Source organism: Oryctolagus cuniculus, chromosome 5 (genome assembly GCF_964237555.1).
Source record: "Oryctolagus cuniculus chromosome 5, mOryCun1.1, whole genome shotgun sequence".
NCBI lineage: Eukaryota > Metazoa > Chordata > Mammalia > Lagomorpha > Leporidae > Oryctolagus > Oryctolagus cuniculus.
The window spans coordinates 32,466,206-32,492,793 of record NC_091436.1 but is presented as its reverse complement, the minus strand read 5'-3'; the positions used below and the strand labels follow the sequence as shown (position 1 = coordinate 32,492,793).

The window sequence follows — 26,588 nt, the reverse complement described above, 5'->3', positions numbered from 1 at the left end:
AATGCTGCCTGGGACGCCCACGTCCCACATCCGAGGGCCTGGGTTCAAGTCTCGGCTCCACCCCGATCCCAGCTTCCTGCACACGTGCTCCCTGGGGTGCAGCAGGTGAGGGTTCAAGTACTTGGATCTCTGCCACCCATGTGGGAGACTCAGATGGTGCTGCTGGCTCCTGGCTTTGGCCTGGCCCAGCCCTGGTTCTTGCGGGCATTAGGGGAGGGGGGCCAGTGGATGGGAGATCTCCCTCTCTCTCTCTCGGCCTTTCAAATCAAATGAAAACAATGAAAAATGCTTTAACAAGCTGAGAAATAGCATAAAAAAGATATAAAAGTAAAAAGAGGGCCTCTGCTTCTCACAAACGTGAGAAGCTGTGCCTGCTGCCTGGTCTCTCCGACACACGGAGGTGGTGGAGGCCTGAAGGCAGAGGGCGTGTGGGTGGGAAATGGGAGCATGCACGGGCAACCTGGACTATTTCTTTTTCTTTTCTTTTCTTTCTTTATTTGCAAGGCAGAGTTACAGAGAGAGGGAGAGACAGACAAAGGTCTTCTACCTGCTGGTTCACCCCCCAAATGACCACAACGGCCACAGCTGGGCCGATCTGAAGCCAGGAGCCAGGAGCCTCCCTTGGCTCTCCCACATGTGTGCAGGGGCCCAAGCACCTGGGCCATCTTCCACTGCTCTCCTAGGCCATAGCAGAGAGCTGGATCAGAAGTGGAGCAGCTGGGACACAAACTGGCACCCACATGGGATGCCGGCACTGCAGGTGGAGGCTTAGCCCACTAAGCCACAGCGCCGGCCCCAACCCAAGTGTCTAACAGCCCCTGAACAGTTCTCTGCTCAGCTCTGATGGGCAGGCCGCTCTGCAGCAGGCGGCCGAGGCCCCGCACCTGCTTCTGCACACGCTCCATCTCCTCCCGCTCGCGCTGCTCCCGCTCTTGAGCCTGGAGCCGCAGGTGCTCTTCCTTCTCCCGGGCTTGCTCGGCTTCTATCCGCCGGGATTCTTCCTCGCGGCGCGTCCTCTCTTCGGTCACCCTTTGAGCCAGTTCCTCTCTCTTTTGTCTGCAAAGAGACAAGAACACGACCAAGGCACATGAGGGGAAGCCCTAGTTTGTAGATGCGGCAAGGAAGTCGTGCATGTTGAGAGACGGGGCAGAAACACCTGCCACCGCTACCTCCTGTGGGGCCTCGGGAACCAACCTGAGGCACCCTGACCCTTCCTCCTCCCTTCTTGGCTTCCTGCTGCCTGCGGCACACACAAGCAAAACACAAAGGCCGATAGTCTCAGGACGGCTTCCTTTTGTCAAGCACCTGCCATTTAGCTCTCTTTAAAGACTGAGCTTGCTTAGCCAAATGTGACTTCTCAGTAATGAATCTGAAGCCCCCTCTCAAGGGCATTCTTTGCAGATAAGTGGAGGTCGGGAGGGTCTGTCCTGGGATGGAAGGGGGATGGGCCACATAAGCTCCCTGTTGGGACCATGGGTGAGCCAGGAGCAAGATGGTGGCCCCAGCGCTGGTGTCAGTCCTTCCCTGAGGTGCAGGTTGGTTTCTGTGAAGAACAATTCCATGTGTGGTAGCCTTCTCTTGCCCTAGAGCACCGCCTAGTAGGAAGACTCTCCCTGGCATTGCCTGGCATGCAAACATGGGCTACTTAAGCATTACACCACTTTAGGATGCTAAGTAGGAAGATAATGAGGAAACCTGGAGATGCAGAATATGCTAAGTACAGCAGTAGACTGTATGGCCATCCCTACTGAGGCTGTAGCTACGTCAACATACGTATATAGCCATGCACACCCCCCCCCCACCCTACAAACACAATGTCAACATTTGTGAGTGTGAGTATGCATGTAACCATACACACACCCTACACACGTGATATCAACATACGTGAGTGTGTGTATGTTATTGTGCACACACACCCTACACACGTGATGCCAACGTTCGTGAATGTGTACCAACATTCATGGGTATATACACCTTATACACATACACACTGTTTCCAAGGCTGCAAAGGACCACCCCAAATGTAGACAGTTTTAGAAAATTGCTAGGAAGATGGATAGCTCTTTTTCCCCTTTAAGCCTTTCTCCACCTCCAAATGAGAGAACAGGATTTAAAAAACAATCCCTTAGTGATACATGAACACCAATGCAGGACTAATTCTCAAACAATGAATCCATCCCCTTGGAGTCAGAGGGCTCCCTTAACCCGAGGCATTAGCATGGCTTCACCGGCTTCATGCCCTTGGCCAGAGCTGTCCCCTTACCGTTCCAGCTCTTCCCTCTCCCGCCTCTCCCTTTCCTCCTTCTCTCTCTGCTCTCGGGCCAGCCGTCTCTTCTCAGCTAGCAGACGGGTGGCCTCTTCCGGGTCGGTGGTGCCTGCGGACGTCTTGGGAGAAGCAGTGGCCGTCACAGGGGCGGCCGGGCCGGGGGCCTCGGCTGGGCCCGCGGCTGGAGCTGGTGCCTCAGCTGGAGCAGCTGCAGAAACAGGTACAAGGAGAAAATCAGCTGGAAACAGAATCCGAAGAATAAAACAAACACCAGCATTCCCCACATCCTAGGCCTCGACTTCATCACGATAAAGGAAGTGGGAATGTTGACTACCCTGTGTTCTCACGGGTTCGCTGGGTTCTATCTGTAACCAGGTGACAGATCACAAAAGACTGCGGGAGTGAGTGAGGCACCCAACAAGGCCGACGCTCTGCCACTAGTTCTCGGTTTTATACCTGTTAAATCGGCTAACAGCGCGTCCAGGATGGGGGCTGGGTGAGTCTCATGGAAAGGAAGACAACATCTCCCCTGTTAGACTTTAACGATTGCTGTTCTGTGGTAACTGCCCATCACCACAGCACCAAAGCCTCTCTGTGACTGTCCGCGGGGTCCATGCAACAAATCCAGACTCAGGCTGTGAAGGTAACATCCGGGGAAGGAGCTCATTGTTGGAGCTGCGTCTGGGTCCCAGGTGGGAGGAGCCACGGCCTCAGTGGGAGCTGGCACTCATGCTTCCGTGGCCTGGCCTCCACTGTGATCCCATCCCAGCTGGCAAAATGGGAGAAGTTCTCTAACAGTACTCAGATTTACGGAGCTGAGCCAGGACACTCCTTTCCTTTTCCTTTTTTTTTTTTTTTTAAAGATTTATTTATTTATTTGAAAGGCAGAATTACAGAGAGACAGAGAAGAGGCAGAGGCAGAGAGAGAGAGAGAGAGAGAGAGCGAGAGCGCTTCCATCTGCTGGTTCTGTCCCCAAAGGGCCAGAATGGCCAGAGGAGGGCCAATCCAAAGTCAGGAGCCAGGAGCTTCTTCCAAGTCTCCCACATAGCTTGCAGAGGCCCAAAGACTTGGGCCACGATCTGCTGCTTCTCCAGGTGCGTTAGCAGAGAGCTGGATGGGAAGTGGGGTGGCCAGGACTCAAACTGGTGCCCATATGGGATGCTGGCGGCTTTACCTGCTAAACCACAGCACTGGGCCCGGGCCCCTCCTTTTCTAGTTCTGCATTTGAACTTCCATTACCGTGATGCTGCTCTCGGGTCCTACTCCTCCGCCACTTTCCATGCAAGCAAACGCTGGGCTCCTCCATGCTCTGACATTCTCATCTGTCTTGAATCACCTATTCTTTCTTGGCCCCTACCCGTGATCCTCAAGTCTTCAGCAGAAAACTTTTGAAGGAAGACACTTTTTAACTAGAAATACAGAATTCCTAGCTCTAAGTGATTCTAAATTTCAAGGTAGCACATAGTTAACCTCCCAGAGGTAGGACCACAGGGTCTTCTGGGAGGACATTTTATCTTCTGTCAAGCACACGGGTTAAGCCAATGGTGGTACGTAAACTCTAGCATCCAACGGAACGGGGCTGCCAGATTTAACGGGAACCAGCTGACGAGCCTATTCTTTTAACGAGTCCTTGCATCAGGCGCCACATGTTCTCATTCTACTGAATGGGAGGTAAGGTCTCTATTTCGAAACATCAGAAAAGCTGGTGGCTTAGAAATAGCTCTGCCAGTGAAAACAGTAAAAAAAAAAAAAAAAAAAAAAAAGGAAGGAAGGAGAAAGAGAGAGAGAGAAAGAAGAGAAGAAGGGCACGTGTTTGGCCTAACAGAGGTTAAGATGCCACTGGGGACGCCTGCATCCCGTATCTGTGGGGCCTCGCCCTGCTCCTGATTCCAGCCTCCTGCAATGCCCACCCTGGGAGGAAGCGGGTGACGGTTTAACTACTTGGGTGCCTGCCAGCCTTGTGGGAAACGCAGATTGAGTTTTTGCCCCCTGGCTTTAGCCTGGCCCAGGCCCAGCTGGTTGAGGGCATCTGGGAAGTGAACCAGCAGATGGAAGCTCTGCCTCACTCTGGCTCTCCCTCATCTCTCTGTAACTCTGCCTTTCAGGAAAACAAATGAATCTTTAAGAAAACAGCAACAACAACAAAAGCTAAACTAACCATAGGAGCAAACCTGGGGCACGGGAGGGGTGTGTGTGGGGGAATTCTATCTGCTGGTTCACTCCCCAAATGGCTGCAACGGCCTGAGCCAGGCCAGGCCTAAGCCAGGAGCCAGCAGTGTCTTTCAGATTTTGGACCAACATGGGTTCGGAGCCCAAGCACTTGGGCCATCTTCTGCTGCTTCCCCAGGCACATTAGCAGGGAGCGGGATCAGAAGTGGAGGAGCTGGGACACAAATGGAGGCTTAACTTTCTCAGCCTCGGCACGGCCTGAGGCAGTCTGTTCTTACCAGTGTCGGCTTCTGGCTCGCCAGGTGTCCCCTCTTCAACCGTGGCTTCTTCCACCCTCACTAGAGGTGTTCTGCCCTTCAGTGCAGGCTCATTGGCAACTTTCGGAGGCTCCTTCTGGGGGTCTTTTTTCTCAGGCTCCACTCGGACTTCTCTCTTGAGAGGGCGGATGTTGCCAGGGGAAGGGGGCCGGACCTGAGCGGGAGCAGCTTTGATGGCGCCAGGAGGTAGGGAGGATGCTGGGCGCGGTGTGCCGGGCAAGTGAGGAAAGGACTTGGACGGGAGCCTGGGGACCAAAGACAGCGAGCAGAGAGGAGCGCATCAGAGCAGGTTTGTACCACCCGCGAGGCCAAGCTACGGAGCAGAAAAGCTGATACTTCATCAAGGGCAGGTGTTACATACTGGTATCAGCAGAAATTGAGTCCCCTTAGAGCTCGCTTTCCGTGTTCCTGTTTCTGTCCTTTAAGGAAGACTGGGATCCCCGAAGCCCAGGAGACTGGGGAGAGCAGCTCAATTTCAGAGGACAGAGAGTGGCCCCCTGGTTTCACTTACCGAAGTTGGTAGGAAGTCGGCGACCTCGCTTTGGGATTCGATGGAGACAGAGCCCGTCGGACGCCGGGTGTGAGGTGGAAGGGGATGTTGTCTCGATCTCTGTCTCTCTTAGAGCCCTGAGTTCAGAGAGACTCAACAGTTAGATTTCTCCCACAAGTGAGACACTGGACAGCAGCGCTACAAATCATTTAATGGCTTTTCAGAAATTTTGTGAGCCATGTCACATATATCCATGCCACTCCAACAAAAGGGCCATGTTACCTTAAACCTCAACACCATGGCTCAAGCAGTGTGATGTGACACGACTAAGATGGCTCGGGATGTGTGATTTGAAGATATATTTGCTTAAGAAAATCACATTTTTTACAAAGCACCCACGTAGTTTGTATCTAAAATGACCTGGAGCAAAGTCTGACTATGGTTTATCACCAACAAATGTCAAAAGCCACTTTTTGTTCTTTTAAACCTTTAATTAAAACACGTCATTTTCTTTTTTAAATTCTTTAGCATTTTTCATTTCAGAACAAAATTTACATGGAGGCTACACCAGATGTTACTTTATTTTTTCTTATATTGATGTTAGAGAAATAAGTCCTCCCTCTCAGATGCTGTGGCGCAGCGGGTTAACGCCTTGGTGTGAAGCGCTGGCGCCCCATATGGGCGCCGATTCAAGTCTCGGCTGCTCTTCTTCCAATGCTCTTTGCTATGGCCTGGGAAAGCGTAGAGGATGGCTCAAGTCCTTGGGCCCCTGCAACCGTGTGGGAGACCTGGAAGAAGCTCCTGGTTTCTGGCTTTGGATTGGTGCAGCGCTGGCCGCCAGCCATTTGGGGAGTGAACCATCGGATGGAAGACCTCTCTCCATCTCCCTGCCTCTTGTTAACTCTGACTTTCAAATAAATAAATAAATATTAAAAAAAAAAAAGTCCTTCCTCTCTTGCTCTTGCATTAGAAAGTTAAGGTCAAGGTGAGGAATTTTAGCTAATTTTGCTCTTAACCAGTGATGAGAGTGAAATCTGCCAGGTAGGAACTAAGCCAGAGAGATATCTTTCCTCAGCTGAAATGGGCCAGGGGAAGCCCAGAGACGTGTTCTGATATTCTAAAATCCCTCAAGACCTTCCCTCCCGTGCTCGCCCACAACCCCCAGGGCAAAACCTACCCATTCCAAGAGTCTGAAACTTCCTGACAACGCTGTGGTCTGGGAATGGGTGTGTGCTGGAGGCCCCTCTGTGAACACTGGCCAGGAAAGCAGTCTGAGAGGGTGCCAAGAAAGGGGTGGAATTTTATCCAGCCCCTGCACAAATCAGCTAGTAGCGATCTCTTCTCTCCTTTTCTGCCCACACAAGCATCAGGTCTTTTCCTTCCTTTCCCTTTTATTCCTCTCACTGTCCCTTCCAGTAGCTTCTCTCCATTTCCTCAATAGCGTCCTAGCCAAGGGACTGGGATACGGGTCGGGGAAACCGGCTATGTGCCACGTAAACTCACTTCCTCCTCACAATTTCTAAACAGAAGAAATGAATTCAGGGCAGGACATAGCTTCATCAGGTAAAGGTTGGCTCTCCATTTCCAGGGGCCGTGATGACCCCTCTGCCTACCTGCCTGGTTCCAAGAGGCAAGAGGCAGTTTCTCAGAGCAGCTTCAGACTCTGGACAGCAAAAACTGCCATCGATAAAAACACTCCTGACTCTTCTCACCTGAGTTAACAGTGAATGATTTTATCCAATCATCCTTCATTTTAAAACCTTCCACAAAGCTAAGGGGGAACACACATAGCAAACTGCCTGTGTCTAGGTTCTGAACATCCTACTGGCAAGAGAAGGGTTTTACTTTTACAATTAAAGGTAGGTTCAGAGAATAAATATCACTCAAGAGAGACAAACACTGATAGATAGTCTGAGGCAGTGCCGTCCAATGGAACCTTCCATGATGACAGTGATGTTCCAAGTCCATGCTAATAGGGCAATCTGAGTTTAGCTCTAAATTGGTAATTTACATATGATATAAATGGAAATTAAGAAAACAATTCATTTATGAGAGCATCAAAAAGAATGAAATACTTAGGAATAAACTTAACCAAGGAGGCCCAAGACTTGTATACAGAAAACTAAAAGACCTTTCTGAAAGAAATTGAAGGTGACACACATTGAGGGAAAGAGAGCCTGTGTTCAGGTACTGAAAGACAAACTGTTAAGATATCAATACTATCCAAAACTATCTGTGGATTCCATATGCTCCCTATCAAAATACCAATGTCATTTTTTTTTGTTTTAGATTTATTTTATCTATTTGAAAGGCAGAGTGACAGAGGCAAAGACAGAAAGAGATCTTTCATTCGTTCACTGTCCAAATGGCCACGAGGGTCAGGGCTGGGCTAGGCTGAAGCCAGGAGCCAGGAACACCATCTGCCCTCTGTTACAGGATCCAGCATCACAGGAAGTGGTTTAACCTGCTGTGCCACAATGCAGTCCCCCAATGCCATTTTTTTTTTTTTTTTTTTGCTGAAACAAAAAAGTCCACCTAAAAATTCATCTAGAATCTCAAAGGAATCTGAAGAGGCAAAACCATTTTAAAAAAGAACAAGAACAAGGTTGGAATCTCAAACTTCCTGATTATAAAACATATTGCAAAGCTACACACTAAACAAAACAGCGTGTGATGGTACAAAGGCAGATATATTGATCAATGGCCTGGAATATAAAGCCCAGAAATAAACCTTCGTGTACATGGTCACAGGCCAACAACACTCAATGAGGAAAGGACACACTCTTCGGCATATGGTATTAAAGTTGGACCTTTACTTTATACGGTAATATACAAATATTAACTTAAAATGGATTAAAGACCCAAAGTAAGACTTCTGTGAAACTATTGGAAAAAAATAGGTGAAAAGGTCCATGACATTGGATTTGATATTCATTTCTTGCTTATTATGCCAAAAGCCTAGGCAGTAAGGCAAAATAGACAAATGGGACAAATAACAAACTAAAAATCCTCTGTGCATCAAAGGTCCCAATCAAAACAGTAAAAAAAGCTTATATGGGATGGGAGAAAATATCTGCAAATCATAAATCTGAAAGGTAAGGAGTTAATACCTGAAAAGTATTAGTAATTTCTACAAGTCAACAACCAAACAAGTCGACTCAAAAATGGACAAAGGACATTTCCCCAAATAATACAGAAACAGCCAACAAGCACGTGAAAAGATACTCAACACTGGAGAAATGCAAATCAAAACCACAATGAGCTATTACCTCATCTACTAGGAGGGCTATTCTTGTAAAACAGAAAATAGCAAGTACTGGTGAGGAGATGGAGAAACTGGAACTCCTGTGTACTGCTGGCAGGAACGTAAAATGGAACAACAGCTATGGGAAACAGTATGGCAGCTCCTCAAAAAAATTAATATGTGATCCAGCAGTTCTACTTCTGGGTAGATATTCACAAGCACTCAAAGAGGGAGTCACACAACCACGTTCATAGTAACATCATTTGTGATAATCGAGAGATGGGAAGCAGCCAGATGTCTACCAGTGGGTAAATGAACAAATGTGCGTGTATGCACCATAGAACGCTATGCAGCCTTTAAAAGGAAGGAAATTGTGACGCGTGCTACAAGGATGAATATTGAGGACATTACACTAAGCGAAATAAGCGAATCACAAGAATTTGAAAACTGCCTGATTCCACTTATGTGAGCTATGTAATAGCAGCCGCCAGTCACTTCATAGATAAAGAAGTTCAGTTTTGCAAGATTAAAAAAAAAAAAAAAGTTCTAGAGATCAGCTGTACCACAATGTGAATATACTGAACACCGAAGTTAAAAATGGTTAAGATGGGAAATTTTGCTATGTGTCTGTGTGTTTTCTACCATGATTAAACATTTTTTAAAAATTAAAATTTTGGCTTGTCCTGCCAGCCACTTTTCCATTACTCACTGTGGTTTGTCACTGCAGAATTGCACAGGGCAGTTCCAGGGAGGCATTTCTGGCAGGAGGTATTTGCCTGAATAGCCCACAGTAAAGAGGTGAAAAGAAGGCTAATTGACCAAATACAGAAAGAGAAAGTTGCAGTAAAAAAGGGAAAAAAAATAAAACCCACAAGACTCTGGATCTTGTGATGATAAATCCCTCCTCTTATTCAAGTAGCCAGGGGTCAGCCCTGGGCCTTCCCTCAAGGACTGTTCATTTTTGTTTTTATCTGTAACAAGATATTTTTCCTTTGGTAAATGCTCTTTTCCCCTTCCCAAGAAGTAGCCAGAGCTTTCCCTCTTGTCCACAGCTAGGCTCTCCCAAGCGCAAGCGCACTAATGAACTCAAACTTCACAGACATCAAAGGTAGTTTCACCTTTGGCTTGCTGGGCTGGGGGCCTGACTCTCTCAAGAATTCAACAGTGATATTCCCAAGGCCGACAGGATCTTGAAAGAAAACTGCCTCTAGGCAAAGCTGCCAGAGTTCTCCAAACCCTCAAATTATCCTGTAAGCAAAAGCCTTTAAAGTGTCCATCAGCTTTATAAATCCAAATTGCTCTGGGAAGTTAAGATTAAAACAAAACAAAAAAAAAGTCCTAACCTTCCATGCAAAGGATCATAGTATTATCAAGGGAGAGAGGCAAGGAGATCTTCTGTTTGATCGTCCAGACTTTGAGGATTCAAGTACAAAGCCTAAAGACTGTAGAACAATGTCTGCATCTTTCAATGGATTCCAAACACAGTAAGACGCAGTAGGATTCCCGGAGACATTCCAGTTACCTCACTGCATTTATAGCGTGGTGAAAATGAACATGAGCCTTACCACCTTACCACCTTACCAGTAATACAAATTACATTCTGCACCTGCAAAATGTTGAGTTTGCTGCACATTCCAAGAGCCTTTCAAGAATTGGTTATTTAGCACAAAACTAGTGTTTTCAAAATACCTTTTTTTTTTTTTTTACTATATTTTAAGATATGGGCCTGAGGGCAGTTGGCTGCACGGGATAAAAACTCCTGCCCTGGCTTTGCACTTACTTGTATGAAGGCTTTAGCCTCAGATGTTTAGGGAGGGCAAAGTCCCCACGTGGAGATGAAGTAGGAGGACAGTATTGTCCAGCCAGCAAGATTTGTGAAGGGTGGGATGGATGCCACGGTGGGTGGCTCTGCCACCTCCCCCTCATACCCACAATGCACCTCAGCGTGGCGTCTGTTCTGCCCCAATCAGCAGTGTCACCCAGACTTGCCGACTGCTCCCACCAGCTACTCACCGCCGTGCCATGAATGGTCCTCCTGCGTGCAGAGCCCTCGGATGGCGTTACAAAGAGTTTTGGTCGATCCACCGGATGTCTAGAGTGTGCGGCTTTGGAGGGCATGGAGATGGGGCTGCAAGATGCTGAACGAGGACAAATGGGGATGACTAGGGTGCAGGGCATTGGTTTTACACACAAGAGTGCCAGGGGTGCAGCTGAAGAAAGCCAAAAGCAGGTTCAGGAAAAGGAGCAAAGCAGAGGTAGAGAGAAAAGCAGGGAGAAGATGTTATTACCTAACGGTGCCCAGAACCATCGCACGCAACTCTCCTCACAGTCCTATGAGAACACGGTGTGTCCAAAAGTAAGGCACGTCCATGTGAAAAGTCTGTGGTATGTCGCTAGCTGTTAGCCTATTAAAATGTGGTTAGAAACACAGATTGTGGAGAGCAATGGCTTTAGATTCCACTAAACTGATGGTTCTGGAAAAATACCACATTTGTGATACAAGATAATCTTTATATGAGCACTGGTATATTATCAGATTTTTTTCTCAATTAGTTTTAAGATAGAAGAAGAGATGGAAAGAGAGGAAGCGTGCAAGCAGACAAGCAAGGCACATTAGAATATTTCCAGAGTTCAGTTCAACAGCAGGGGTGGGGGTAAGGAAGCCAACTGAATTGAAAAAAATCTTAAGTGGTCAAGTCTTACCAAGTGTTAAGACTTGTTTTAAGTACCAACATCCAGGAAAAAAAAATTCTGCAAATGTCTTTTCTAAAGGCAAACCAAATGCATGCTTGGGTCTCCCTCAAAACCAAGGCATTGATGGTTTATAAGAAGCAGCAGAACGTATGAGGAAATGGGGTGTAACTACTGATAATAGTGAACAGAACACAAATATGTTAGAACTGTGAAAAATAAGGTTGAATCATGAAGAGCGCTTATAGTTTTACTTAGCAAGGAATATTTTGTTCAAAAACTATATAGTTCCTGCAAAATCATCTTCAAAGACACTGTCATTAGTCACATTATTCTGAGCAATACTGGGTTTACGGGAATTCATATGACATGGCACAGGTATGCCAACCACACGTGTGGGTGCTAAGATTCCAAGGGTCATCCTCAATGTCATTCAGATGCTGCTTTCCCACAAACAAAGGCCATCAAGCATGATGACTCAGGAAAATACTACATATTTGAACTGGGTTATAAAGTGATTTCACCCATGTCTAGTTCTTGTAGCAATCCTTTAAACAGAAGAGTATGTCAGCTGAATTGAATAGTTTTAAAAAATTAAAAACTCAAAAATTTCTAAGACAAATTTGGGGTAATTTTAATTTCCAAAGTATAGAGTTCAGTGTCCATCATCAGACTGTATCTTCATTAATAAATATGCTCTCTTTGATTAACTGCCTTCAATTATCTTCTGGCCTTCACTGAATGGTTAAGGCAGTGAAGAGACTGGAAAGTATGTTTTCATTTCCTGTCATCTGAAAACAGAATTTTATATCTAAGGGAAAAATTGAAACATTCTTCATTCCCTCAGTTCTCCTTAAAACAATAGGTGTCTTGGGAGCAGACATAGAGTTTTACTGCTGACCTTGAGAGTGCAGGCAGGATTTACAACATGAAGAAGAACCTCTGTCATTTTGCGTGTCCTGATCACAGGGGAGCCTATTTGAAAACAACCTTTTGTGAAGCGACACAGGGAAATATTAGCATTTTTCAGACAAGGAAGAGGTTCATTAATGCAAAACTCTTCCAGGTCAATCAAATGCATTGAAGGAGTAACATCTGGGCACAAGGCACTACAGGGGATGAAGGACCCAGGAGAGGCACATATCTGCCTAGGGCACAGCCAGAGGCCATTGACCTTGCTCAAGGATTAGGAAACCCCAGAAAACAGCCTTGCTGTGAGGCCAAGGGTCTAGCACTGAAAAGGAACCAAGCATAAACATTTTATTTATTTTTTCTTGCGTGGAAAATCAAAATTTCACAAGGCATCTATGGAGAATTTTCTGATGTAAGCCAATCTCCCCATTTCTTCTGGTTTATTCTTTATCACAGTGTTGAGGAAATAGTAAATGTATGTTTGAAATGTTCTTAATCCTATTTAGTGTAGTCTGTAAAAAAACTTCAAGTTTAAGTGTCCAAGGAACACCTTCTGACTAAAATAAACATTATAAATTCCTTTAAAGGATATTAAATTCCATGGAAATTAACTGTTGCTCTGAACATCAATTATCAAAATATACAAACCCTTCAAATAAATTATTTGAATAATCCTGCCTTTCTGAAGAAATATTGTTTCATATGAGTTACTTTTTCCCAGAGTATCCTCCATATCCCAAGTATGTGGTTTCATTAAACATAAACATTCTCTTATGGAAATGTCCTTGGCAAAGTTTCCTCAGTCTATGTATTTCTTCTGTTCTTGGTAGTGACTGTATATTAATTTAACTCATTTAAGATCTACACAAAATGAGTGCAGAGAAAAGACACTGCATTTCACACGGGTAGAGTATAGCAAAGAGAACAGAAAAACTGTAGAATACTTAGCATTTATTGAAGGTCTATTACCTGCAGTTACCTAGGGCAAGGCTTGTCTGGTCTAGTTAAGTTTCCATCCCCTAATCTAGCACTGTTCCTCTTTGAGAACAGGATGCTATGGGTAGTTCTTCCACAGGAAAAGGTTTGAATCAGAGATCCAAGATAGAGGCCAAGGTGACCTCAAGACTCATTATAATCTCATTTCCAAATTAAAAAAAAAAAAAAAAAGTACTCCTACCACTGCCATCACAGTAGGCTATTGCCATGACAACTAGTGGATGAGATCCTGGAAGTATGAGGAGTTAGGATAATAGGCAGCTAGGCCAGATCCCTGTCAGAATGAGAAAAGGGGCAGAGTCCCTTTAAGAGTGGACAAAGTGCTTGCTTCTTCCCAGAGGCTGCCTTTAGCAACATTAGTTTCATATGAAAACAGCCTAGACAGAATAACTCATTCCAGCCCTATGACAGGTTTTTAGTTTTACCATTAGAGCAGGCTAGACAGGATTACAAATTCTAATCTTTTGATGGGGTTTTATCCCTGCCTCTGATTGGTTGTTACTCTAGCCCTCTGATTGGTTGTTAGCTGTTATTCTGCGCCTCCCCTGATTGGTTAAATCTAGGTGGTCACTTTTGTCATGAAAGAGCCAGTACAAACAGGTTCCCCTGGCACTTTCTCCCTGAAGTCCCCTCCTATCTGCCATGGCAGAAGTTTCTCACTTCTATAAATCTTGCTTTGCTCACTATCTCAGTCCACATGGAAATTCTTCGATGGGAGACAAGAACTGTGATTGTCTTTGTCATCCCATAACAAAATTCCTGACCTGCCACTATTCCTGTGACCCTGTATCTATGACTCCTCAGCTACCAGCAGATTAAATTGATTTGCCAGCTGGGATCCATTTTTCCAATCTTTGACCACCAAATAGAGCTTATACTGTTGATGCTTAGCTTTGGTTTTGCTTTTAGCTTTGCAGCACCGAATGGACAAAGGACCTGATTTTGGTGTTCTTCCCTGAAAGGAGGGATAACAGTACTATTCTAAGCATGTTATATGTATAATTTATTTAATCCTGAGCTCTATTAGTCACACATATTTTGAATGTTTTGGGAAAAATGGGCAGCTGTTGCAAATGAGAGGTCTCCAACTTGGATTTTCAACTCTCAACTGCTCTGTTGCCTGCTCAGAGAGGCTGCAATCTGCAGACACCCTACCAGTTAAGGGTCGCTGTTTAAATCTGCTGGTGCAACCCTGGCTCTGAACATTGGCCTAACTTTAGCCAAAGGCAACTGGGACTGTGATGAAGTCAAGGGACAACACTAAAAGGTAGACAGAAAGAATGACTGGGACACAGATGGAAAAATAAAAATGGCATAAAAGGTGTCTTTTAAAAAAGAACTGGAGAGATGTTTACGTACATAATATCAAATGGAAATTCAAAAAACATGCCTACCTTTGGTTCATTATACATAAGCTGTATCAATGTGATAGGTAACAATGATCTAGGGAATATACTGATAAAATAGGCAACTCAAGTAATGGCTATGCCATGCTCCACACTAAAATAAATTACACAGGCATATTGGTTTGTAAAAATGAGAATAGAAAATCGCAAAGTAAAGAGGAGCCAGTGTGCAGATAAGAAGCACCTGGATGGAGCATAACAGGAAGGAAGGGGGGAAGCTGGGCAAACAGAATGAGTGGAGAATGAGGAAATGGTGTTGGGAAAGACTAGAGGAAGAGAATTGAGACAAGTTAGTGATGACAGAAACAGCAAAGCGAGGCAGTCCTTCAGCACAGCATAAGACACAGTGCAGGGATTCCAAAGCACGATGACCATGAACTACTAAGATCTCATGAAACAGGACGGAGGAGTGCTTTTAAGAATTCTTCAATTAGTTAAACACAAAGAAAGACTTCCATGACTTGTAGACAGTTGCAGGCATAAGAAAAAGCTATCTTGAAATAAACTGTACTTTTTACTCCAGAAAAATCTCGGAAGCAACATGACAGTTCTCCCAGGAGGGCTTTTTTACAGAAAGCCCAGAACACTGAGGGCCAGGGGGCTGCCTGCACAACTGTACACAGAGCAGCTCTCTGGGTGCCAGGGAGGCAGAGGCGGACACCTGCTGTCACTGCACTTGGCGTCCAGGAAGAAGGTGGTGGCTATGCCTCAACTTGCTTCCTGGACTGATTCTCAGAGGTACTGTGAGAAGCAGGGTTGAGACTCATTAGCTCATCGGGCACTGCAGATGAAAGACATCGTAAAGCTCTCAAGAATTACTACTTGCGAAGTGGGCTAGTGAACATGAAGAGGCTTGTCGAGGCAAAGCACTTTTAAAAGGGCCTTTACGAAGCGGGTATGAAATTTCCTAAGGGCTGAAGATCAGGGCTGGCAGATGGGTAACACACACAATGGTGCCCAAGGAAATCTGGGAAAATTGGAATTAGCTCACTATGATGCTACCAAACATGTTCCTCTCACCAGCTAGAGACAGGTGCTACCAACATTGAGTTCTCATCAAATGGAGTGGCTCATTCAGGCATGCTTTGCATTTCAAAAAAGTACACGAGTCATAACTCATTGTGAGAACCAGTCTGAGGCATGTTTTGCATATTTTCCAAGACTGTAACAATTAAGTATACTATAATGAGCCTTCTCCACAGCTTGCAGATCTAGGAGGTCTTGGTTCCTAGATGACACACAAGACTGGCACAGGAAGGCTAAGTAGCTACCCCAGTCACATTAGAAAACTATGCTTTAATAACAGCTTGGGCATTGATTTTACTCCCAAGCCCACCTGGGAGTGTTCACTTTAAATTATTTCTACCTTTGATCAATGGCTCAGATACAGGCAGAAGCAAAGGCAGGTAGGGGATACTGGTTTCTGGTGATGCTGCGGACAGGCAGAAGCACCTGAAGCCATCCGATCGCAGGGAGGGGCCTCGTCTGTCTGCCTGGCGTCTGGTGTCCAGATAAGATGCTAAGCTGGATGCTCAGAGACAATGGCGGGGCAGGAAAGCAACACCAACAGACGTTTTCCACAGGGAGAAGAGGGAAGCGCATATTAGGAGAAACCGAGATGCGATCAGGAGAATGTTGGCGACTCAGGCACGCTTCGAAAGCGGGACTTCACCTCACCAGGGAAGGACGTGGCCCCTGCCAGTTTTACCTGCTTCTCCAGACAGGGCAGCCGTGCTTTTACTTCTGGCCAGGAACGAGTGTGTGGGCGTCAGGAGTCTGTTAACAACGCTGCTCTCCCACGGGCTGAGCTGCAGGCGGCGAGCTAGACGTCACCACATAAGCAAGATGTTAGAGGCATTCTTTGAGGGTCAGGAGGATGCAGAACATCATCCCTAGGGCTTCCCTATGCAGTGCCTTCCAGAGAGAAGACCACGCTCTCCAGGGAGGGCAGCTGGCTGGCAGTCAGGGCAAGAGGAACGCAGGCCAAAGGCAGCAGCCACTGTACCAGGTTGCCTTTTTTTTCTTGCAAGATGTAAATTTTGCGGTGGGTTGTAAATTAGTTTTACAGGTGCAAATTTTCCAGTCAACAGGAAATAAGACAGAAATATGGCTTCAACTGCAGATTTGGAGTGTGTGGGTAACTCTAGGGAGTATCTATCTTATGGGCCTTGGGATGCACAGCAGACCGGAAGGAGGGCACGCACCTCAGCTTCCCAGGTACCTCGAATAACAAACGCATAGGGTGCTGGTGGTGAACAAAGGCTGGTTTTATATAAAAGACAGAATGGCTCCCCATGAAATTATGCTACATCTCCATGAATAGCTACATAGGCAGTCAGTGCTGAAGAGCAGGAGTTAGACAGAACAACATGACAGAAGACTAATGTGGAGCTTTGTGTGGGAGTCCTTTCCCCTCTCCATTCAGCAAGCTGGGTTCTTTCAGGTCCCTCTTTGGCAAAGAAATAAAAATTTGGGCCAAGGAAAAGGCTAAGACTGAAGTAAAGATTAAGTCAAGAAGCCAACATCCAATAAAAACACACCCTGAACATTACTAGTAGGCACCTGAAGATTCAAGAACACAAATTGAAAATAATGCAATGACACATGGTTCCAAATTATACTGGGGCTTGGCAAGACCATGGTTAGGAAATGCATGCCAATTTTCAATTAATGACTTTGTTTATAGTGTTAGCTTCCAGGGATGTCCCATGTTCATGCCGAAGGTATTTTACAAAAATACCAGCAAAGAAGCTTGCAAAATCTGATAAATATTACTGAAGTGATTATGTATCTCTATTTTAGACCACATTTCTACATCACTTATATAAAAGTGTTTAAAACTGTCTGAACCTGTCAAAGCCACTTCTATTCTGATCTACTAACAGCAGGTGCAAGAAGATGCCTTTGCCTCAGGACAGGTGGTTTTTTCAACAATTTTGATTATGTCATATTTTCAAGGCAAGACATTTCAATTCTAGGAAATTAGTTTTTAGTTAGTAAAAGTCATATTTTAAACATTGGTTTAGGAAAGATTTACTCTGATCTGTTAGGCAGTACCAAATTCCATAAGTACCTCATTTATTTGATCTGTTTTATTCTAAAAAAATTATTTGAGAGGCAGAGAGTACAAAAAAGAGAGAGAGGATAGGAAAGGAGAGGGGAGCAGAGTGGAGAGAAGTCCCCCACCTGGATGGCAGGAATCATGCTACTTGAGCCATCACCTGCTGCTTCCAGGGTTTGCATTAGCAGGAAGCTAAGTCAGGAGCCAGGGTTCGGGTATGGAACCCAGGTATTCCAATATGGGATGCAGACCACTAGGCCAAACATCCACCTCCCTGATTTTATTTTAAGAGTGGTTACTTTGGTCAAGGTTCCGGTGAATTTGAGAATTAGTGAATCATTCACTAGATTTTCTGTTTATTAGGAGAATATTTGTAGTTAATTATTATCTGACATTAAGACATTAATAAAAATATTACAAAAACTACTGAAATAGTTTTGGCCAGTACAAAATACCATCATCATAAACTATGGTATGGCAGTTTGTAGCCACAGACTAAAATACAACTTAAAATCACAATACCTTCATAGCATAAATTCAATGAGGAAAGAGTGATTAAGGTTAGCTGAAATCCTTCAAAGGAAATACCTTTTCAATAGATGAATGAAGGCTACCTTTTCTTAAAATGTAGCTTAGAACTACATTTGGGATTTTTATCATTGAAAAGAGAATCCTTCATTCTTTTCTCCATTAAGAAGTTCAATGACTTTATTTCTGTGAATCTTTAAGGCATCAACCAAAGAATTTGCCTCATATGAAGATCATTAAAAATCCATTTTAACTTGCATATCAAGCAAATCTGAAGAGATTTGTTTTATAGCTCCCAACACTGTGAATAAAAGATTTTACAAGGAGAAACATGTTTCTACTTCCACCACATTCACAACTGTGCTGAGAGATTCTGTAAGAAAATGTTTTAGTAAGGTTAGTAAAGGGAGTTTGTGTGTTTGTTTATTGATCTGTGTTTTAACATAGAGGGGCCTGACTTTCAGATTACAAAGGAAGAGATATCAAGTGCCATGGAACAACTTAAACACTCAAAAACCAGATACTGACAAATTCCCTTAGTAGACCACCCAGCCCAGACAAGACAAACTCAAAGGCTCCTAGGAGCCATGAAACTTAACACAAAAATGCGGTTTGGGCTCAAAAATATGGATTTCTCATGGAGTCTATTATTCACCTGGGGTAGATGATTCATCTGACAGGTGCCAGTTCTAAGAGCCTATTCTCTTAGGAATATCGCGTCAGATACTGTCAGGCAGGGCCCATAAAACATTTTCTTCCTAATTGATGCACTGTCCTTCCACAAAGGGAGGGGCAGCATATTGTCCAGTTCACGGCCCATCTCCTCATTCCCTTCCCCTAATTTCAGCCGCGTGACTGCAGGAGGCAGTAAGCAAAGTTTAACTTTAAAAAGTACTGTAAAATCCAAATTGCAGCTAGTCTCAGATCCAAGTTGGCAAAAGTATAAAACTGAAGTGCTGAATAAGTGAACAATTCCAAAAAAAGATTAAACAGGCAATTTTAAGAATAGCATTTGCATGCTATCTTTTATGTTAAATTAACGTAAATGGATTTGAAAGAAAATTATATTTAAAAAGGAAATTTTAACCCATATCATTTTAACATATGAAAGGCACCCAATTTGACTACATGTATTTAGGCAATGACTCAGGCAAATTAGGTTTCGAAAAAAGGAATGGTTTGGGTTAAAAGACAAGAATAGGAGTTGCTCAAATATTTACTGCTTTAAGAGATTAGTTATAAATAACATCAACACTCATATAATATTATACATTACAATGACACCATAAACTTTGATACAATATAAAATATACAAATGCACATACTACACACACAAACATGCACGCATTACATTCTTTTTAAAGACTACTAAAATGTCCCAGGTTCTTTATAAAGTACTCATAGTAAACACATCTTAATACTTTTAGAGAGTATGTGCTTCTATATTGCACATTAACTCTTTGGTTTTATTTAAAACCATCATGCTTATGCAGAACAAGTAGCTTAGCTTAGCTTAAAAGCTTGATTTTTCTTTCTATGAGAGATGTAAAATAAAAATTTCACTTTATAAATGACTCAACATTCATGTACTGTAAATCCATTGGATGAATAAAACTCAAAAGCCAAATAAGATGTTAACTGGAGGACTATGGTTATTAAACTTTTCCAGAGACTGTAAATGATGAAGTCAGGCCAAGTCTCTCAGGAGTAAATGAATGGACACTGAAAAATCCATCACACACATAAGAAATGCAGTCAAAAATGTCTGGTCAAATGAGAAGTAAATTAACAAAAATGAAATCTACCAACATGAATCATCCAAAAAGATTCTGTAAGAAAGTCAGAGCCTGGAGTTCCCAAAGTACAGATGAAAAGCCACAGACAATGTGATTGGAGGAAAAGGAATGTTCATAACAAAGGACATTTGCATTTTGGTGGATAAGTGGGTGATTTCTGGAGCTGTAAACTCATCTACTAGACAGTCGAGAGAAGCATCGCTTTCATCACTGCTAAATGCAATCACTCAGCCAAGTTCTAAAATGAGAAACGTTCTTGTCGCAAGGAAAATGCTGCTCAGCCGTCTACTGCTTTTTTACTCTGAAGCTTTTTTCTTCCTATTTAAGAAATGTAGGGAAAGCAACTTCAGATGCTTATTTTCATCTGTAAACATTCATAAAAAAAGCATTAAGTAAATAACAGAACACTTTTTTTTTTTTGGTTTTCCTTTTGAACTGTACCTCTATCTGGAGAATTTAGCAAAGTTGCAGATGAGGAGGAGAGCCGCTTGCTAATGACGGGATCAACATGTTTCGAAAGATTCATGGTGGAAACTGACCGCCTGTCTGGATCTAAAACAAATGGAGATAATGCTAATTGACAGCCAACATGCAGGATTGCAATTTCCTAGTTCACTGATGGAAGGAAAAACTAGGATCGGATGCTTTCAGCTCTATTTCTAGATCTTTCCATAGTAGCACAGTTTTCTAAGTGGACATTTTAAAGGTAACTTAAAGGCTAGAAGTAAAATTCATTTTTCTTACAGGACAGAATAAGTCTTTAGCTTACCAGTTTGTCAGCCATGGAAACTCAAGGATATTTCTATAACATAAGTGGATGAAGACAAAAAGGAGGTCAGTGGAGGGTTACCCAAACAGCAGGGGGCAGACTATGGAACAAGGAGAGGATCATTTAAGTGAACACCTTCGTAACTTCTGAAAGCAGGCGCAGGGAGTGATAATAGTGCTGATAAAATACACCCAAACGCTAGGGTCAAAAGGACTCTAGGGTCTGTGTATTCGCCGATACCTTTGTTTGTAGAGTAATTTTACCCAGGGCAATACAGTCCACTATGGAAGTATAGATCAAAAATATAACAATGGCCAAGCCTACCTTTTAAAAAAATTTTAACTGCACAGATTTATGGGGTACAGTGTGATAACTCAACACATGCATTCAACATGTAAAGATCAAGTCAGGTTAGTTAACACTTCCATCTCCTTAAAAAAAATTAAACTTATTTGAGAGGCAGAGAGACAGAAAGCTCTCATCCCTGGTTCCATACCCGGATGCCTGCAAGGGTTGAGACTGGGGCTTGGTCAAAGCTAGGAGCTGGGAACTCAATCCAAAGCCCCTGCAACGTGGATGACAGGAACCCAAGTACTTCAATCATCACTGCTGCCTCCCACGGGAGGCACCTGCAGGGAGCAAGTTAGGAACACGGGAGTCAGGACTTGAAGCCAGGCACTTCAATACGGGATGCAGCATCTTAACTGCTAGGCTACAAGTCCCTCCTTAGCCATTAAACAAAAAACTAAACAAAAGACCTTTTTTTAAAAAAAGATTATTTGGAAGTTACCAAACAAGTTGATCTGAACTTAGAAATAGTGATTATCACAGGTTGGCAAGCATCAGGGGAGAAGAGATTCAGAAAGGCTGGAGAACAAGCACTGAAGCAGACAGGCAGAAGGACCAAGTTCCAGTGTTCCACAGCACGGTGTGGTGCCTACAGCTCACAATAACGGATTATACGCTGTGTAAGGAAATGGAAGGGAGGAGCTGGTAGGCTCGGCACACAAAGATAGGACAACCTGCTTTGATTGGCTTACGCTGTGTGTATGTGTTGAAATATTGTGCTGACCCCAAAAAATGTCAAGTACTACATGTTAGTACATTTTTTTAAAAAACATTTTCTTTTTAAAAGATTTACTTATTATTCAAAAGGCAGAGAGACAGAGAATCTTCTAGCTGTTGCTTTACTCTCCAAACGGCTCCAACAGCTGGATCTAGACCGAATGCCCAGCACTCTCACTGGGTTTCCCAAGTAGGAGGCAAACCAGGTCTCCCACATGGGCAGCAAGAATCCAATTACTTGAGCCATCACTGTTGCCTCCCAGGGTCTGCATTAGCTGAAAGCTGGAGTCAGGAGTCAGAGCTGGGAACTAAATCCAGATACTACAACAGGAGTGAGGGCGGCTTCACCACCAGGCTAAATGTTTACTCCCTGAAACATACTATCTTTCTTCTTCTTTTTTCTTTTTAAAAAAGATTTATTTATTTGATAAGCAGAACATTAGAGAAGGAGGAGGAGACAGAGAGAGAGATCTTTTATCTGCTGGTTCACTCTCCAAATGGCCACAAAAGCCAAGGCTGGGCCAGGCATTAAGCCAGGAGCCAGGAACTCCATCTGGGTTTCTCACATGGGTGTTAGGGATCCAAGCACTTGGGCCACCATTTGTTGCTTTCTCAGGCACATTGGCAGGAAGCTGGATCTGAAGTAGAGCAGCTGGCACTAGATATGGAATGCTGATGTCACAAGTGGTGGTTTTAATAGATTGCACCACAACACCAGTCTCTGTAACACACTTTCTCATGTTGTTCTATATATGTGAAGTTTTGACTGGAGGAAAGCTGTGTCTACATGCAGGTTTATCCTCAGGCGGATTCCCAATAGGTGGTGATTAAACACATTTAGTTTTGCATCAGAATCAGAGGAAAAAACAGCTAGACTAAATCTTCCCATCCTACATGATACTGTGAATGAATTGTCTCAGTCTCTCTGCCTTTCATATAAATAAAATTAAAAAACTCTGCCATAGCTGGTTTAAATTTTGGAGGTATATCATGCATTTGTTATTACTGAAAATTTTTGTTTATTTTTCTCACTGTATAAAATGCAAATTGACTCAGTTTCAAACGTGTCAAGTTTTCCAGGCCAGTGCTAACTGATATGCCAGCAGTTGGGATGTTCTACTGTAGACAGTAGGACCTGTTGCTGGTCAGGTAACAATGGTAGAGAACTCATCAGACCTCAGGTATTATTGCGAATTAAAAGGTATTCTTCAGAGTGAATGAGACCTGCTCACTGCTCTCAAGATCACAGCACATCATTTTCTGATCTTTGAGAACTTTTAGGCAAATTCCAATTTCTTTTCAGACAAACGTGTCTGTACTAGGAAAGGAGCAGTTTGCTCTAACTGACAGCCCTTGTAAAAACAGATTTTATGTAAGAGCACCCAGATGTAACACAAGTCTCTCCTGTTGTGAATGGTAAACAACAGAGGTCACATGGTAAACTCAGCCTGGAAGCAAGAATTAAGGGGAAGCAGCCCTCTGTCCCCTCAGAAACATCAGCCATCTCTAACAGGCTATTTCTGCCATCCATATATAGGGCATGAAGCCAAGTAAAAAATATGGCTAACAAAATATATACTACGGCAGCTTTTCTATATGTAAAACCACCCCACCACATGTAAATGACGGCACCATCACAGGTCTGACTGGGTTTTGAACAGTCAAGAACAAAAAAAAGTGCTTTCAATTTGGTTTGCTGTTATAAGAAAGCAAACTGTGGTGATATTCCTTAGAATTTTTTTTTTTTTAAGTAAGAGGGTTAGAGAGGATACATAGGAATCAAAGAACAAAGAGCAAATGAACAAAAATTCAATCATTTAGATGAAAACGAAAGGGTGATGGCAGTTATAGATTGGGAGGGGGGGAGGGAAGGGAGAAAAGCTAACCTGGATATCCTTAAATCCCAGGTAATTTTTTTGAAGGTAAAAATCAGGTTTTAGAGGTTTCAAAGGAAGTAAGGAAAGAGAAAGCAAACATGCCACATGTAATTATTGCAAAACCTTTAAGTCACCTGCGTCAGATTATCGCACTTAGGAAACACTGTGCCAACCCCAGATCTAGGTCTATGCAATAGGACGTGAAGCATGCATTACGACTAAGGTGGGATGGCTCGGCTACGGGGGAACCGGCCCTCAGGCCAGGGTGCTAGCTACGGGTCAGGCGTCAGCAATCGCAGGGTTTCTGTACCAGATTTTCTAGTACCACCAAAAGTTGTGAAGTGGTGGTCCAGGCCTGCTAAATCGAGAGAGGTGAATGATGACTCAACAAAACCACCTGGGGACAGAATGTAAGACAATGACTTTTCAAAGTAAATTAAAAAAATAAATAAATAAATAAACTCAGATAAAAGAACTGATACACTATGTAAAATTCAAGGTGTCTTGAATTTACAGTACAAAAATAAAGCCTTACACTAAGTTCAAATTTCAGCGTGAATTTATATTCATTCAAGAAGAAGGACACGGCTTAGACATCTACTACTGTTTCTGGCTGAAGAAACTTGCACATTCTCTCACACAGCATTAGTGCTGTGTGTACGCTTTAGGGGCCAGAGGTCAGCTCAGAGTGCTGATCTGCCCAGCTGTTATTACTGTGATTCTCCCAGAGAAAGATAAAGCTGGTTAGCTCATTCCGTAATCCTGAAACCTTTCTGCAAACAAGTTTCTAAAATCATGTGGAGTTGAAGTGAGCAGGTTGATTTACAAACACTGGCAATTTCTCTTTTGAAGGAATTTGCAACACGGGAGAAAAGCAGCCGTGCTGAGGAAGAGAGAGAACCTCTTATCTCCATCACCCTCTTATCCTCAAACAGTGGGAGCACCATTTAATCAGAGCTTAATTATTTTGGCAGGATTTTTGTTGTGCAAACATAGATTTAGAAAAAAAAGAAGCAGATGCACTTTTACTGACCAAAAACAAAAACAAAACAAAACAACAAAAAAAATCAACCCAAGCCAAAGACTGCTGACTCTGAAAGCGGCCACTTGTGGGTGTTACCTGTGCCGTGGATGCCAGGGCCCCCGTGCAGAGGGCCTCCCCATGACCATCGGTTAGGCTTCTGCTTTGGCTTCTGGCTTCTTTCCATCGTGCGCCGGACAACAGCTTCATGGCGTTCCTGACCCAGAGCAGAGAGGCAGGGATCAGAATCAACCTAGTTGTCTGAAGCGGCTTCAACTTACCGTGGAGTGGGGCAAGAAGGTATTACTTGTCTTCCCACCCTGCTGCTCGTCATCAATTCCCTCAGGTCTGTACCCCATCTTACAGTGGGGATAATAGCAGTCTGGCACAACCAGTGAAATAATCAGGAGCCAGCTTATGAAGCCCTGGTTGGACAACAGGCTTCCACATAAATGACCCTTAGTACTGGGCCTGATGATTTTTTTAGTATTTATTTTTATCTTATTTATTTGAAAGGTAGAGTTACAGAAGGTGAGAGGAGGAGAGAGAGACAGAGAGGGAAAGATCTGTCACCTGCTGGTTCACTCCTGAAGCGGCTGCAAAGGCTAGGGCTGGGCAGGGGGGAAGCCAGGAGCCTAGAATTCCATCTGTGTTTCCCATGAGGGTGCAGGGGCTCAAGCACATGGGCCATCTTCCACTGCTTTGCCAGGAGGACCAGCAAGGAGCTGGATGGGAAGCAGGGCAGCCACATGGGATGCTGGTGTTGCAGGGGGCACCTCAACCTGTGTCATCAACACATGAGCATGGCAGCTTGGTTCTTGGCTTCAATGAGTGTGTAACACAGATGGTACCATGTGTGGAAAATGGAGTTCAGAATCTGAGTGTATGGGTAATTGTGGCCCATGATTTACTGATCCGTAGCACCTTGTATGACTGACCCATTAAGAATCTAAATTTCCATTTTTGCAAAAATTGCTCAAAGGTTAAATGGGGACAATTTTTGTGAAAATGTTTGTAAGAAACCCGACTGCTTCGGAGAGGTGTTATCTGTTTCAGTGCATGAGAACCAGAAGGCTCCTAAGTTACTGATTTAGACCAGCCCTGTCTCTAACCTGACTTCCAGACTGCGCCTGGGCACCTGCGGCCATCTGCTCAGCCTACTCCTCGGAAGCCTCCCCTGCACGCCCGGCCGGCTTCGCAGGACGCACACGCCTATTGGTGACAGCGCTGACAGCCGAGGCTCTGCGCGCTGGCCCCGCCTCGCCCTCTCACCTTGTCCTCCTCCAGTCGCTGCCGGCGCTTCTCCTCCACCGCTGCCCTCCGCCGCTCCTCCTTCAGTCTCTGCTCCTCCAACTTCTTCTTCCGTTCTTCCAGGTGCTTCTCATAGTGCTGCCTGGCGCGCTCTTCTCTCTCCAACCAGATAATTTCTCGTGCAGCTTCAGGGGGAAACAAGAGGGAAATGGAACACAGGCAGATGTAGAACTTGAACAGCCAGGGCGGCAAGGCGGTGCTACATGGAACACACACAGGCTCTTGGGCTTTGCTTCCGTCACAATTCCAGGAAAAATAAAACAAAACAAAACACCAAACAATACTGTTTTTCATGGTTAGCATGAGTTCATATGCTAACAATGGGGGTGAAGAAGATGCACAGCCTTCTGTTCTTTGGGGTCTGGTGAAGGATAGAACAGAAATCGCATGCTCTGATCTCAAACCCGCAATGGACATGGTGCTCTCAGAGTCAATAGAACCATGCGCCTCTCTCCTTTGAGAAGGTGAAGTCCTCTGGCCTGTGACCACATTTCCGCTAACACTACATACTGGTTCTGTGCAAGTGTTAAAGGGATTTGGGAGAAAATCATCATTTGAGAAAAGACACATTACGTGCCTCCCAGGCACATCCAAGCAGCAGCCAGCCTTGTGTCCCAGTAGCTCACCCTGGTTTGGGGGCAACATAACAGGATAAAAACCTGAATGGA

At 44.2% G+C, this 26,588-nt stretch overlaps 1 protein-coding gene across 11 annotated transcripts in view; it reads right to left on the bottom strand.

Moving 5' to 3' along the window:
- Positions 1 to 26,588, bottom strand: part of MAP7 (microtubule associated protein 7) — a 194,355-nt gene that overhangs the window by 21,537 nt on the left and 146,230 nt on the right. For 4 of the 11 annotated variants that reach the window (XM_070073524.1, XM_070073528.1, XM_070073522.1 and 1 more), the window contains 10 exons: positions 25,882 to 26,045; positions 24,709 to 24,826; positions 23,899 to 23,985; positions 20,319 to 20,429; positions 16,201 to 16,314; positions 10,501 to 10,697; positions 5,265 to 5,380; positions 4,715 to 4,998; positions 2,264 to 2,474; positions 885 to 1,056 (listed from right to left, as the gene is read on the bottom strand). In XM_070073524.1, the coding sequence (XP_069929625.1) occupies positions 885 to 1,056; positions 2,264 to 2,474; positions 4,715 to 4,998; positions 5,265 to 5,380; positions 10,501 to 10,697; positions 16,201 to 16,314; positions 20,319 to 20,429; positions 23,899 to 23,985; positions 24,709 to 24,826; positions 25,882 to 26,045 (1,574 nt within the window). The remainder of the gene's footprint in view (positions 1 to 884; positions 1,057 to 2,263; positions 2,475 to 4,714; positions 4,999 to 5,264; positions 5,381 to 10,500; positions 10,698 to 16,200; positions 16,315 to 20,318; positions 20,430 to 23,898; positions 23,986 to 24,708; positions 24,827 to 25,881; positions 26,046 to 26,588) is intronic. The other 7 variants (XM_070073527.1, XM_008263562.4, XM_070073523.1 and 4 more) reach the window with 6 other exon arrangements.